The sequence below is a fragment of the Rhinolophus hipposideros genome (genome assembly GCF_964194185.1).
Source record: "Rhinolophus hipposideros genome assembly, chromosome: X".
Classification (NCBI taxonomy): Eukaryota; Metazoa; Chordata; class Mammalia; order Chiroptera; family Rhinolophidae; genus Rhinolophus; species Rhinolophus hipposideros.
Window position 1 is genome coordinate 98,951,400 of NC_138046.1, and position 15,995 is coordinate 98,967,394.

General features: G+C 33.6%; 1 protein-coding gene across 1 annotated transcript in view; it reads right to left on the minus strand.

Annotated features, from left to right (window-relative positions):
- Positions 1-15,995, minus strand: part of CFAP47 (cilia and flagella associated protein 47) — a 365,678-nt gene that overhangs the window by 15,999 nt on the left and 333,684 nt on the right. Inside the window, exons 58-61 of the mRNA XM_081043051.1 lie at positions 14,766-14,925; positions 13,260-13,354; positions 9,208-9,360; positions 3,002-3,173 (exon numbers count right to left, since the gene is read on the minus strand). Coding sequence (XP_080899177.1) covers positions 3,002-3,173; positions 9,208-9,360; positions 13,260-13,354; positions 14,766-14,925 — 580 coding nt within the window. The remainder of the gene's footprint in view (positions 1-3,001; positions 3,174-9,207; positions 9,361-13,259; positions 13,355-14,765; positions 14,926-15,995) is intronic.

A 15,995-nucleotide genomic window follows, 5' to 3' on the forward strand; every position in this document is an offset into this window, starting at 1 on the left:
GACTTACATAATTTCGAGCTATTGTTTTATTTTGTTTTTTCTTATTTAACCCTATAGCTACCTTTGAACTATCCCAAATGAATTTGGAGCAAGGGATGGCAGAAGTAAACGGATATGCACATATATGGACAAAACAGAGTTGCTAAACGACATCAGATTGTCACCCAGCACTTACAGAATTTTATGAATCATGTGCCTAAGTTGCCCTAAATTAGTTACCCCAAATTTATCCTTCAGTCATTTCCAATTGTTTCCAGCATAAAAGACAAATTCATAACCTCAAGACCCTATGTGATCAGAGCCTGGCCAAACTCTCCAACCTTACTTACTCCTGTGCTCACAGTGTTAGAGAAACACTGGCCTCCTTATTATTCAGTATTCATGCCAAACGTTCTCCTGTCCCACGGCCTCTGCATTTATTATTTGCTCTGTCTCAAATACTCTTCCAAGCTCTTATCTCTAAGGTCTTTGTTCAGACATCATCTCTTCATGTAATCTTACCTGTCCACTTATCTAAAAAGTACATCCTTCATAGTTCTCTATTTCCCCTTATTTATTTCCTTCTCAGGACAATCCTAAATGTTACTGTTTACTTACACATTTAATTCTCTCACATATTAATTAATCACTAGGCTACATAACCCAAAAGTTCAGGGATTTTATCTCTCTTGCAGATGCTAAATGATTTTTGAATAAATGAATGAACATGTTCAAATAAACAACATTGATTAATTTCATTCAACAGGACAGTTATTTGTGTTAGTGGGAAGCTACTGAGTCAAACCGTTTGGTACACATGGTGAGGAGGACTACTCAATTTCTGGGATGACCATCTGAATCATTTTACGGTTAATACTGTGGATTCCTAACAATGTACATATATGAATTTCTTACTCCAACTTGTTTCCCCCCAAACTCTGTGAAATAGAACTTTGGGTTTTCATTCTAGCCATCTCTTCTCAGCAGGTGAAAAGCTACAGGAAAAAGTTGAGCTAAGATAATTACTATTTCTAAAGATACCCTAAGACAAATGATATCTATCATTTCTCTATGAAAAAAAATGTTTACACCTGTGCTAAGTTAGAATCATCAGACTGATTCATGACAATATTAACAATTGCTCTTTTAAGTTTTTGTATTGGACGCTTGACTTTTATTTAAAGAAAAGTTCAAGACCTTTAGGAATAATATTCTTGTTTTTCTTTTTTTTCTCTTTGTAAAACTACCACCTAGGGCCCTGGACATTATTTTTATCATGTATAGCACTATTCTGCAGAAAGGATGGATGCTAAAAATTACCCTGTATTTACTGTTGTGAAATAATATTACATTTTCATTTTACCAAAACATGAAAAATTTGTTTCCCTTTTCACCTTGCTAATCAGGAAGAGAAGAATTTAATACTTATTTTAATGATCTAGGTAAAGCATGGTTTGGGTAAATTTTTTTTCTTCTTTTTTCATAGTTCAGAGCTATTGATTTATTTTACTTTTTCTCATTTAACTGTACATCTTGCAGTGAATCATACCAAATATATATGGAAGGAAGAATGACAAAAGTAAATGAATTTATAAATATATACACAAATAAAATTATTAAACTACATCAGGATATCACGTAACACTCACAAAAATTTATGTATCATGCATACAAGTTGTCCTAAATCAAATATTCTCAAATATTCACCAAGATGCTCAAAATCCACAAAATGTTAAATGAGTATAAATTCACATCGGTTCTGCTCATAATCACAAACGATAACATTCTTTCCTTCTGGTGGCTGCTGGCAATTTCAATATCACTCAATTAACACAATACAAAGCTAAACGTGTAACAATATTAACAAATAAACAGGAAACTATGAAAACGAAAGAGACGTTAAAAGAGGCTAATATCTCTGTTTACAGTGTACTTTCTTCTTGCAGCTTGATTTTATTACTGCTTCCTGAAGATGACTCTGGTATCTTAGTTTTTGGACTATAAATTCAAAGCTATTTAAATACATACTACATCAGCTACATAGTTAAACTATGGAAATGATTGAAAGCACAAATAATACTTTCAATTGTTTTTTCATTATCAGGCTGTATTTTGTACTTTCTGTATATTGTGGTTCTGATCAGTATCTCTGCATTAAGATGTAAATAAAGTCCTCTTTCAGGTCCCGTTTCCAATGTAACATATCATATAGTATTTGCAGGTACTAAGTATCAGTTGCTTAAAAAATAAATATAAAGACACTGGATGAGGCTTGCCAGTGGACAGATCTTCAGAGCTCATTTGAACAGATTCCAATATGATACTTTTAATCCTTACTAAAGGATGTGCGATGTTTTAAGTGGTAAAAGGGTAATGACAGCAATTGCAAAGTAGAACATACAGAGGGTGCCAAAAAATGTATACACATTATAAGAAAGGAAAAAACTGTATTAAAATTGTAATACTCAATATATACCGATAATAAAAGGTAAATACAAGTCACATTTGACTTCTGCAATTACCAGAGGTGCTCAAAGTGGTTACCATCAGCGTAATTTTAATATAGTTTTTTCCTTTCTTAAAATGTGTACATTGTTTTGGCACCCTCTGTAGTTTAGGCATTTTCATCGTTTGAACTGGTTCCGATAAGCATCAAGAAACAACATCATGTTGCCAATGCGTAGAGCCGAGTCAGTATGTGTTTTCCTTTAATTTTACAAAGCTGACTGCTCTCTTTTATTAACATTATATCCTAATGACTTTAGGGAGGGTCACATAATGGAAAGGAGATCTTAGATTTCTAATCATTTGGACTCTTTTTTTTTCATCAGAACACTATCCATAGCTTGATAGCTAGAAATAATCTAGCCCAAAATACTTACCTCAACAGCATCAAAGAAATAATACAATCCAAATACAGGAAGAGGGAAAGAAAAATCAACATTTACTTTAAAAGAGCAATACTACTTAGTTTCAAAGAGTAGTAATATTGTTTAAGCTAAAAAGGTAGGAGCTGGCTTACCTCAATGGTTTCTTTGGTGAAAATACCAGATTGAAGGTCAATGTTATCATTTTTTCCTCGGGATTATAAGATTTCTTCATCAAAGATAAAGACACGCAGGATTCCAAGCTGGACTTCACTTCTTCAGATTGAAATAGAATTTCATATTCAAATTCACGTCTTACAGGCGTAACTAGGAAAATCAAGAATAAAATGCATTTCAATTTTTAAATATGTATAGATTGAACATCAGTTACATGTCAACACTAGTCATACACAGGTATTCAGAGGGAGGGAGACAGTAATATTATTTAGCTTTGTTCATAATACCTAGAGTATTACCAGGTATATAATAGTTCTCAGTATATTTTTGTAAAAAGGTGAACGAATAAATGAATGAATATAAAAACATAATTGCCAAAGATAATTCCCACCATCCTTAAATCTCCTAAATTTAGATTTATGAAATAAAAAATAGCCAAATGGAAATAATATATATTTACTATAAAACACAAATGTGACGTGCTCTATAGAATAAATGTATTAAAATTCTATAGACTTGTAATTTATAAAGAAAGACTTAAGTTAAATTTAAAGCAATATTAAAACAGCATCCCAACCTATTAGGGCAGTATTTTCCAGTTCTGGTGTATACTGATAAAAGAGGAAGTTCTTCATGTTTCAGTCTTGGAGTATTATAGACAATATGGTTAACCACATATTCTTAACCAGTAAGTTACCAGAGAAAAGTTATTGCAGGGTTTTGTTAGGTACAAGTGAAAAATATCTTAAAGCCAGGACTGGCATATAGAAAAGCATAGATATCTATTATATTTACTCTCCATGTACACGTAAGGAGCCCAAATTCCAAATTGAGGAGTTTGTTGCATGCGGGTCATGGAAAAGAAGTCAGAGAACCTCATTATTTACAGTGGCCAAGGCATGGAAAGAACCAAAGTGGGTGATTGAATAAAGATGTGGAACATATATACAATGGAATATTACTCAGCCATAAGAAAAGATGAAATACTGGCATGTGCTACAACATGGATGGATCTTGAAATATCATGCTAAGCAAAACAAGTCAAACAGAAAAAGTTGAGAACCATGTGATTTCACTGACATGTGGGATATAAAACTGAAAACAACAAAGGAACAAGACAAACAAACAAAGAAACAAAAACTCATAGACACAGTCAAGAGTTTAGTGGTTACCAGAGGGTAAGGGGGGGAGGGGTGTGGTAGATGAGGGTAAAGGGGATCAAATATATGGTGACAGGAGAACTGACTCTGGATGGTGAACATAGTTTTTTTTTTAAATTAAAACTTATTGGGGTGATAATGGTTAGTAAAATTACGTAGGTTTCAAGTATACAATTCTGTAATACATCATCTCTATATCACATTGTGTGTTCACCACCCAGAGTCAGTTCTCCTTCCATCACCAAATATTTGATCCCCTTTACCCTCATCTACGACCCTCTCCCCCCTTACCCTCTGGTAACCACTAAACTATTGTCTGTGTCTATGAATTTTCGTTTCTTTGTCTTGTTCCTTTGTTGCTTTCAGTTTTATATCCCATGTATCAGTGAAATCATATGGTCTGACTTATTTCGCTTAGCATGATAATCTCAAGATCCATCCATGTTGGCGCAAATGTCACTGTTTCATCTTTTCTAATGGCAGAATAGCACACTCAACTCTTAAAATTCACTTCAGCATAGCAGGATGGCACACAAAACAACAATTTCACTTTAGAAAGGGACTGAATGTTCACTGGGATATGGTTACTATAAGTTGGCTGCTTATTAAAATGATATTCATTTTAGTAAAAAACAAGTACTTACATTTATTTATCACTGAAAATTGGCAGTTGTGTTACACATTTGAACTCAGGTTAATCTACACTAATATTTTATCCCTGATGTGTGCAATCAGAATTACCTTACAGTATTGGTTACTGGTTGAAGAAAGCTGATAAGGTTTCATTTACTTAAAGATTACATTCCCTACATTTCTCTAATGCTACTACATGACTCACTAAAGCAAAATCTGTACCCAACTTACAATAATGTTTTTGAGATAAATGGAAATGGTTTCTATCAGTCTGATTTCATGATTAACAGACAGTTTTTTAAAATAAAGAGTAACTGAATAGGCTTACAATTGGAAATTCCCTTCTACTCATTTAAATTTAGTTCATTTTAAAAATAAATTTATGCAGTCTGTGATTAATTTGGCATTTCTATAATTACAAAACTAAAATTCAATTAAAGAGAAAAAAACCCTCATAAATTAACATAATTAAAATTTAATATCTCATTGTGCAACCTAATAATAGTATTATCTCCTTATCTCACACAGTTCACACTATAACTAGCCAGTCAATCAAAAGAACATAATTCGTGTGAACTAATTTCCTTGTAATTCCAAAGATCTTATAAAATATATTGGGTACATATAACACAGATATGCATTTCATAATCCATCTCCAGTTTTTAAGATATTGCCTTCCAATTCTTATAATGAAACTGTGTGGAAGACTATTCTGACGTTTTTGTAATTCATTTAAAAAAAGTTTATTTCCAGCTCCTCTTCTATGTTTACTCAGAATGCTTTTTGCAAATAACAGAACCCCAGTTTGAATGATCTTTTTGGAAGGCACTGAGGGTGTCGTGAAACAAAAGAAAGGATTAACTGAACATGAATGAGGCACGTATGTAAGTTGATGAATAGGCAGAGAAGGGAGGCCTGCAAAGAGAGGAGAAAAACAGGCATGCAAAGAAAAGCAGAGGAAAAAAAACATACTCCACATTATTGCAGCTTCAGCAAATGAAGAGAAACAGACTTTCTGTGTTCTGACTACCAAAGATGTGGGGTTGGGGGAAGACTCACAAGCCCAACCTCCATTAGATGACCATTCTGAACAGGGGGAGAGCATATGATTGAAATATTATAAGAATTATATGGCTAGTGGAAGTAGTTTCCACAAGAAAGGAGTGGACGTTGGCAAGATGAGCAGGGCAGACTATCTCACAGACATTCATCATGCTGGGCAAGTGGATGGTAATTGCACAGAAGTAGCAAGTGATCCCACTTGGCTGAGTAACAGGTTAATGACCTAGGGAAACAAGTCGCTGGAATGATAGTAGGGGACAAACGGTGAAGGCTAATTCTGGATTATTTTATATAGATTGCATCACACGAAAAGACATTTTTGTAGATAAAAAAATCAAATACCAGTGATTTCATATATAATAGATATTTCTTTGGGTCAAAAATGGATGTATAGTCGTAATTTTATATGTTTCAAGGTAATATCTTATTCAGAAAGCAATGGGTAAACACTATTACTGAAAAAAAAAGAACAATGGGATAAAACAGGGTAGGAAGTAAAATAGAACAGAGTGTGATAATAAAGGGAAAGTAGAAACAACCCTTGCTTACTGATTGGCCACTCTGTACCAGGCATCATACTTTATGTTAGGGAACCTCTTAGAAAGCTTTGCCTTTGTTTTTTGTTTTTGTTTTTTGATTCCTACAGGGCTTTATAAGGAAAAACTGTTGGGTTTGGCCTGATCACAATATGAATAGTTTCAGAACCTACTACTTCACATCTAGGTTTTAAATCTAAAGTTATTTAAAAAAAAAAGATTTTAAAAAATAGTCAAGCCTGGATTCATACAGCATGCCTTCCACTGCCATGTTGTACAGCCCTAGACAAATCATTAAACTTCTTTTACTTTGATTTCCTCACTTGCAAAATAAAAATACAGTCATACTCCCTGCTTCCTAGGATTGCTCTGATGATAAATCCTGTAATAATACAATGAATACAAAACATAAAATACTTAGGAAAGTTCATGGAAGATAGTAATTGCTCAATAAACAAACTGGCATGGACATGAATAAGGTTCTAATCTGGATGTGGGGCATGGTGAAAAGACATAGACATAGAGAGTGATAATACTTTATGTCAGATATGTGGCAGAAAGAACTGGAGGAAGAGATGGTACTCAGTCCATGGCAACAGGGGCTCTGCAGAGAACCAGCTGGTTAAAGTTGGATCCTCCTTTCAGTAGGGGATTTGACATGTTGACCAGAAACTGTCTGGGATGCTATCTTAAAGAGTAGGGTCACCAGTCTGATGGGAGGAGAAGAATGGCAGGGGAAGTTGTGAGTTTCCAGGCCTGGAACAATATTTGATATATAAATAGGTTCTCAGTAAGTACTTTTGGATGGATTGATGATAGATTTTATCAGTCTACAATTAAATGAAATATGGCGGAGACTGCTAATTGTCTCCCCAATATTTATTTTCTTGTTTCTCCTTTTTCAGTAATACAAAGTTCCCAGATTTTATCTGGGACTGTAAAGAGACATCTCCCAGCCTCAAATGCAGCTAGCTGTGTCCATATTACTGAGTTCTGTCCAATAGGATGCAAGTGGGAATGATGTGTGTATCTTCCAGTCATGGCTTTAAAGGGAAGCAGCTTGCTCTCCGCTGCAGATACGACTGTGCAATTGACCATGCAGATGAGGACAATGTAGCGGGAGGTGAAGCAACAAGAGGAAAGGAACCTGAGTCTGTCCCTGGATGATCTCAAGGGGCACAGGCACTACACTTGCGGGACTACCTATAAGTCCCAGCTTTCACGTGCAAGAGAAATAAGTCTGACTAGTTTGCCACTCACCATCTGAGTGAGATTTCTGGAATTCCTTAAAATGCGTACTGATTAACAGAAAAAGCCATTATTTTAAAAATTAAAAACTGTTTTACTATTGCTTATATACTCTCTTTGTATTCTTATATACTCTGTCTCTCTCTTCAGTTATATACTTTATATAGTTTTATCACTGAAATAATTGGCTCAGACACAGCAATGACAATATTGAAACCAAAGTAAAAAATAAACTATAACTATGAATGAGAAAACTAGGGAAGACATTTTGTTTCTGCAAGGAATTTCATATTTGATTTTGTGGTCAATTTGCTTTTTAAATAATACATAAACATAGATTTCCCCCTTGATTTTAATAAGATACTGCTATAGGAATTTCCCTTTCAATGTGAAATAGAAGCATTGTACTTTAGTTCATTTGGAAGATAGTTGAAAAACAAAGTTTGCATCATTGAGATTTGATTTTTGCCAGATCATCATATCAACATTTTGAAAAGTCTTGTTTAAAGCTCTAAATGTCAGAGGGATTATTACATAAAATTTATTTGGGTATTTTATCTATTTTATGTCAATTTCTCTTTCTTTAAATAAGAAACATTTTATTCAAGGTAGTGCTTCTAAATTTAAAGCTGCAACACATGGCTTCAATCACATTTCTTAAATCAGAAAGAGAGAGTAAAGGAAGAAATAAAAGTTAAAAGGAAGTGGAAATTACAGTTGCTACAGTTTTTTTCTCTTTTCACTGATGACAGAATCACAATCTATTCTATGAATCCATTAATAACTGTAATTATTGTCATTTTGGACATAACTACTGTGAAGAGAATAAACATGACTGAACACTCCTCGAGCACTATTTTTTTTTAATTTATTTATTGGGGTGACAATTGTCAATGAAATTACACAATATTAGGTGTACAATTCCGTATTACATCATCAATAAATCCCATTGTGTGTTCACCTCGAGCACTATTTTGATGATATATTGTAAATGGAAACAACCAAAGTGTGGTACATATACACAATGGAATACTACTGTGCCATAAGAAAAGATGAAATACTGACATTTCCGAGACATGAATGGATCTTGAGATTATTATGCTAAGCAAAACAAGCCAGACAGAAAAAGTCGAGAACCATATGACTTCACTGATATGTGGGATATAAAACTGAAAGCAACAAAGGAACAAGGCAAACAAATAAAGAAACAAAAACTCATAGCAAAGACAATAGTTTAGTGGTTACCAGAGAGTAAGGGGAGATAGTAGAAGAGGGCAAAAGGAGACAAATCTATGGTAATGGAAGGAGAACTGACTCTGGGTGGTGAACACACAATACAACATATAGATGATGTATTATAGAATTGTACATTTGAAACCTATGTAATTTTACTAACCACTGTCACCCCAACAAATTTAAGAAAAATAAATAAATGGGCATGGATTTTCTGTAACTGAGTAATTCAACTTGCAAATTCAATCTGCAAATTAAGAAAACTGAGGTTTTACTTAGCATTATTTTTATATCCATAACTGTGCTTCTCACCATCCACATCTTCATATGATGCATATGAATGTCTTCTTGGAAACACTAGAAAACTTGATATGTCTAAGATAGGATTGTCTCCAGAAAATTCACCAGCCAGGGTAATTGTCAGCTCCTTCTTTACTTTCTTCTTGGCCTGACATTCTATGACAACTACAGAACAGAAATAATTCCAGTTATTTCAATTATTAGATTATATGATCATTCTTGCCATAGAAGAAAATAAATTATGTCATGAAAAATAAAAGTTCCTTTGGCATACTTTGACTTGACATTGCATCTGGCTTTTACACACACACACATACACACACTCTCTCTCTCTCACTCACTCAGGCAATATCTATATACACTGACATTTTGGAATAAAATATAAATATTAAATAATATGCAAAAATAGCATGACAAGAGATAAATCTGGAGGATATACATTAGATAATAGAAAATTATACTAGAACATAGAAATTTGATTCAGGAACTGACCTAGTTATATTAATAATTCAACTGGTGGTTGTGAACATGTGAATTTTTCAGCTATTTTGTATGTTCATTGTGGTAAATACCAAACTATACTTACATAATTATACTATAGCAAATACATTGAAATAATTAAATAAGTTCTGTAACATTTATTTTGTAATAACAGTTTAAAAATATTCCCATTACATTATTTATTTACATGTACCTTAAAATTCATATTTAAAATATTTAAATAGAATATTTTCATTTTCACTTGTGAACTGCTTTCACATTTATAAAGTATGCTATCAAACAGTTAAAAATAAAATTGTAATACATTATTTAAAATTAATATTAAAATGTGACAACATATTAATTTAATGTACAGCATAAAAATTCTATATACTTATATATATATATTAAATTCCAATATTTTCTTACATCAAGTGCAGAAAAAGTTGTCAGTGATCTTGTAAGAAACCAAAATATTGTTTCTATGAAACTATTAATTATCTAAGGGAATATTCATGTATTCCTTTGGCATTAGCTCTGTATAATATTATGGGGCTATGTACACTAGAGTTCACATAAATCAGAATATTATTTCTCCAAAATATATTAAATGTTATATTTTTTATCCCTCTAGATGCACATAGGACATACATTGAATATAGGGATTAAAAGGGAACCATAATATTAACAAAGCTTTTGAAATGTATTATGCTGTGCTTTTGTGTCATCAATAACAACATATTCACCTAAACCACAAAACTGGATAATGTCCTGAGATTTATGTGTTTCACAATACATACCGTGTTTACCCAAAAATAAGACCTACTCTGAAAACAAGCCCAGTTAAGATCGTCAGCTAGACGGATGTATTTAGTACACTATGATGATGTTCCAGAAAAAAGATGACATGACTGTATTTATATAAATGTAGATTGTTGTACATAAAAAAAAATAAGACATCCCCTGAAAATACGCCCCAATACGTCTTTGGGAGCAAAAATTAATATAAGACCCAGTCTTATTTTGGGGGAAATACGGTATAAGATCTGGTCTTATTTTCGGAGAAACACGGTACCACATTTATAGTACAAAAATATTTAAAATACATTTATTTTTAAATTATAAAATCTACAGGTGGGTACTCATTCTGTATATTTTGGACTTAGAATGCATAATGTGAAATGTACAAAAAGGGTACAAAGGTAGATGTAAACTAAGAGGGTTGAAATGGTTGAGGAAAATGTACAAGCTTTTCTGGTTATAATTCACTTCAGTCTTAAAGCATTAAGTTGGAAATTAGTGTGATCAAAGTTATAATTATATCATATCACTGGTTTTGTCCTACCGTATTTCCCTGAAAATAAGACCTAGCCGGACCATCAGCTCTAATGCGTCATTTGGAGCAAAAATTAATATAAGACCCGGTCTTATTTTATATTGTATTATATAAGAACCGGCCTTATAGTATAGTAAAATAAGACCGGGTCTTATGTTAACTTTTGCTCTAAAAGACACATTAGAGCTGATGGTCCAGGTAGGTCTTATCTTCAGGGAAACATGGTATAAGTCCTTAGGAAATTAGTGCCCTGACAATGTTAGGATCACGATATCAACGGTGGATTCATATTCCATGGTATTCCCACTGTGACAGGTAGTGAAGTCCTTTTCCAATTATCTGCCCCAGTGGACAGGAATAGGTAAGAATCTACAGAGCAAAGGTGGCTCACAGAACAACACAAGAGCCTTGGATTTGAGAGTAACCTGGGTGATAGATACATAAAAAAGAAAGGAAACAATAAACATTGATGGTGACACAACTGAACTGGGAAAGCAATAGGTTATCTCTAATGTGTTCTTAAGAATGAAGAATGGACTGTACAGAAAGTAAATAATATGTATTTATAAAATTACACCTATTTGTCTCGCAAGGATATTTGTAGATAAAAAATAATTACTAGACTAGGTTTTAGACTTTTGGAAAAATGATTTAATATCTAGCACACAATCTGTTTTAGAACCCTGATGTTACTACTAGGTTGGGCTAATGTAACATAGGCTATTTATAGAACTTACATTTCATTTAAAATGTGAATAATCAAGAGACAGGACTTGATGGAAAGTGACTATGTTTCTGGAGAATGTTTCATTTTCTTTGAAGAAAATTGTGCAAGAAATACCTTTTATGTTCTTATAGGCTTTGCTTTGGAATAAAAAAAAAATCTGCTTTAAATCTTTAATCTGGAAAAAACAAAACTGTGTCTGCAGCAGGCAGGAGCAACACTGCTGTTAGAATTCCAACCAAGTCGTGTCGAGGCTTTATGACATCACATTTATAAGATGACTGTACTCCAAAATTTAAACTGCTCAGCTTTACACAAAGTATACAAACAACTGTCTTCTAGAAAGAAGTAAACATTTTCACGTTTGTGAAGCATCCTGAAGATAATTTAGTATATTTGAAATATTTGTGTTGATAATTTTTTAACTCAAAAGTAAAGAGTAAAACAAATGACATTTATTGTCAAAGGTACTGCAAGATATGTGGATTTTTATTCCAGTTAAAATGAAACTATATAAGGAAATATATAATATTGGCCTTTTTAAACCAGTGTATTTGGGGAAATGGTGTTATTTACAAGCTAAACTTATTATGTTCTCTTCTTTCTAAGTGTGGTGACATAATTTATGTCAGAAGAGGACTAACTCCTTTTCACAAGCAAATATTGGTACTGGTGGGAAAAGGAAAATTCAAAATTTCAAGACTTTTTCCAGCTTATCTGTGTTGCTCAAAAGGGAGATCCAAAATAGGTGCTCCTTTGCTGTGCAGAGAAATTCAGTGTTTCTTAGTTATGTAGAACTATGCCTAGAGACCGGGAAGAGGTTGGGGTACTAAATTTCACTTTATGGCTACCTAAGAGGAATTGATTTCTTAAGCCGATTCTTGGAAGAAAATGGGAAAAGGAATGTGGAAGAAGTGAGAAGATTATTGAGGAAAGAGAACATATAGAAACTGAGAGAAGTCTGGAGCATGAAGAGGGGAAAAAGGGATTGTTGAGAAACAGAAAGGCATTTTAAGAGTAGAGATTTTATGTTGTGTGTATGCTGGCAAAGCAAACTTCCTTGAGAACTTTAGTACGTACATCCTAATTAGTTTTTGGAGAACATCATAAAAGTTTGTGTCTGGAACAACCAAAAACAGAGTGCTCAATATCCCCATAGGATAGTTCTTGGATGAGAATTAGAATTGCACAGAAACTGGAATATGGTGATTAAATGTGACCTGTCAACCAAAGTATCTGGGACTCAGATCTAGCGCAGGGCTTTGAGCACCTCACAGAATGTGAGCTAAAGGGGCGGGAAGCTAATGTTATTTCAAACTTAGCTGATTTCTAGATTTCACCAAAGGAAGAGAAATAGGAAATGGTGTGGGTTTGAGGAAAGATCAATGGACTAGAGCTGGTTACTTCACAACTTATTTTCTTTGGATCCCAGCTTGCTTACTTATACAAAAAAAAAGATGTGATTAGAAGGCCTGTAAGGTTACCTCAAAATCCTGGTGTTTTCTGACACTAAAATATACCTACCTTGAAGCCATTTAGCATGTTTTGCCTTTGGGAGTCCAATAATTGGGTATATCCATTGTATTGCTTGGATTTTTCCAGTGTCTACTCCCATCATTCTAATCGGAAATTAAATAGTGAACAAAAACAAACACTTTCAATATTAGCATAAAAGAACACATTCTTTATTAACCTAATAGTATTTTAGCAAAGCTTGTACATTTAAACTTTGGCAGAAAGAAAGACAAAATACTTTCAGCAAATGTTTATCTTATTAACAACTCAAAGCAAACCCTGGGAAATTATTACAAATAAAAATGTAATATAACCATTGTGAGAAATAAGTTAAAATTGAAGAACTTTCCCCCCTACATTTAAAGCTTGGCGTTAGTATTTACTGATGCGACTAAACTGTGATTAATCGGTGGTAATACAATTCTCATGGGTTATATTCCACATTGGACAGGCAAAGCACCAACCTCCCCCCCAAAAAATGCCATTAAGTATAGGACTTCAAAAAGTGATGAGGAATTTACTTTTGGGCATACCAGGTAAAAGGAAGAATGAATTTGTGAAAATAGTTTAAGTCTAGGAGGACAGCAATACAAGAAAATGGTTCTGATCACTGTTAAAAACAGGCTTTTTTTGTTAAGAATGAAACATAAGTCATGGCAGGCAGGACCAGCTTCGTGGACATGTGATGTGTACAACAGCACAAAAACCCCACACTTAGAATTGCTCTGTGTTTGTTTAATGCACTACTCTGTCTTGAAATTATTGATGATTTTTGAACAAGAGCCCCCTCATTTTCATTTTACACTGGGACCCACAAATCACGTAGACAGTCTTGGCTGCAAGAGTGGTGAAAAACATGGCAGAATGGGCTTACAGGAAGGAAATTTTTGAAATGTGGAGAAGAAATATGAACACGTAGGGCAAATAATGTTTTTAAAATTAAGATTCTAGACCATTATTTAATTAAACTCTAAAAGCAGAAAAAACATTTAAATTTTGCATCACTATTGGAGTTCACTTCAATTTCAGCGAAGCACAGAGGGTACAAGTAACCTTCATTCTGGCAATGACATAGTATCTCCTAATCATGGTCATGTTTCGTCAGAATGTCATGACCACCTAGCACAGCACCATCACTCGGTGAATGGCAGCATCACAATTGCTATACTTTTCAGACAACCTGTTTTAGGCTGTTCTCTAAATATAGATTATTTATTGTCTTGGCAGTAACTATTTTCCCAGTCAAAAAGGAGTCCCTTTGCATGTCTCTGATTCTGATTCATTGATATGATTCTTAAGATTGGCTTGTTCATCATTCTGAACTTCAAATCAGCAATGACATATACTATACCCATATAACAAATATATTTTCCTCCTCTAGACAGATAAATTTCAACACATCAGAGAATATAAAAATCATAAACGTTACATGGCATGACATGTAAAAGAAACTGATCACATCAGTGCCAGACAAAATGAAATCATTTTCCTTCAATATTCTTATTTGAATGTTACCTTTTCATTTCTGCGTTCAATTCATCAAAATTGTCAATAGACCAACTTTCTCCATTTGCTCTCATCATTTGAACAATGACCATTGTTTTCCGTAATGTCATAACTTTGGGCAGAAATAACACTGGGACATTTATAATCCCTTTAGGAGGCAATGCAATTCCTGTAAAAATGCAAAAATAATTTTTAATGTGGTAAACATTTTCAGAATATAATCTGAACAGCAGAAAGCTCCTAGTTCTTTCCTGATAATCAATTTTTCAAGATTACTTCTGAATAACAAAATTATGCTAAATTGTAAGCACGCTTTACTGGCTTCACTAATTTTCCTCAAATGTCATCAACCCTATTAAAAACATAGTTTATCCTGAGAGAAGAGGTTCTCCTGAAGAAGCTGGAAGGGCTGAGGAAATGTTGAAAGTGACGGTTGGGGTTTCCCAGAGTGATAAAAGAACCATAAAATCCATGAGTCTTTTAAAGTCTTACAACATTTTGCAAAAGATAAAGTACAGAAAATTTTTATCCTTTACTATCTTGTTTATTTTTTTCCTAGACCATGCAAGTTCCAGGTTTCTACTTGGAAACCCCAAATTGCTACCAGTAAACTGTTCATTTGTTTAACTGACGCCATGAGGGAAGCCAAAGCATATTTGTGAAAGGGTAATCTGCTCCAGGCTGTAAAACCCAGAAGACAGAAAAACTGACAGCATTTTCTCGCGTTCTAATGGATTAGAATTTTTCAGTCTTTACTTTGCATAAGAACCACCTGTGAAATCTGTTGGACATGGAGGTTGCTGAGCCCCACGTTTAAAGATCCTGATCTATTATTCATTCTGGTCTGTGGCCCAGAATGCTGTATGTTTAAGCAGCACCTCATAGAATACAGACACAGACAGTCGTGGGACCACACTTTGAAAACAAAGCCTATCTGTTGGACAAGTGTTAAGAGGTTGTAAGAGTGGTAAGCTTCTGGCCATTTGTAACAGTGAGGGTTTCCAGCTGATGGGTTCTTCCTTTATTGTGAAGAGTAACACTATTTATTTACTAAAAAATAATGGATATTGACTATATTGCTTTTTAAAATTCTTGGTTAGAAGATTGATGATATTTCTAGCCATTTTGTCTCAGATGAGAATGCTGTAATAAACTATTAAGAACACCAAGAAAGGAAATAGAAAATGGCCCCTTTGCAACACATCTTAACTCAAAATTCTTATAAATTTTAAAATTTAA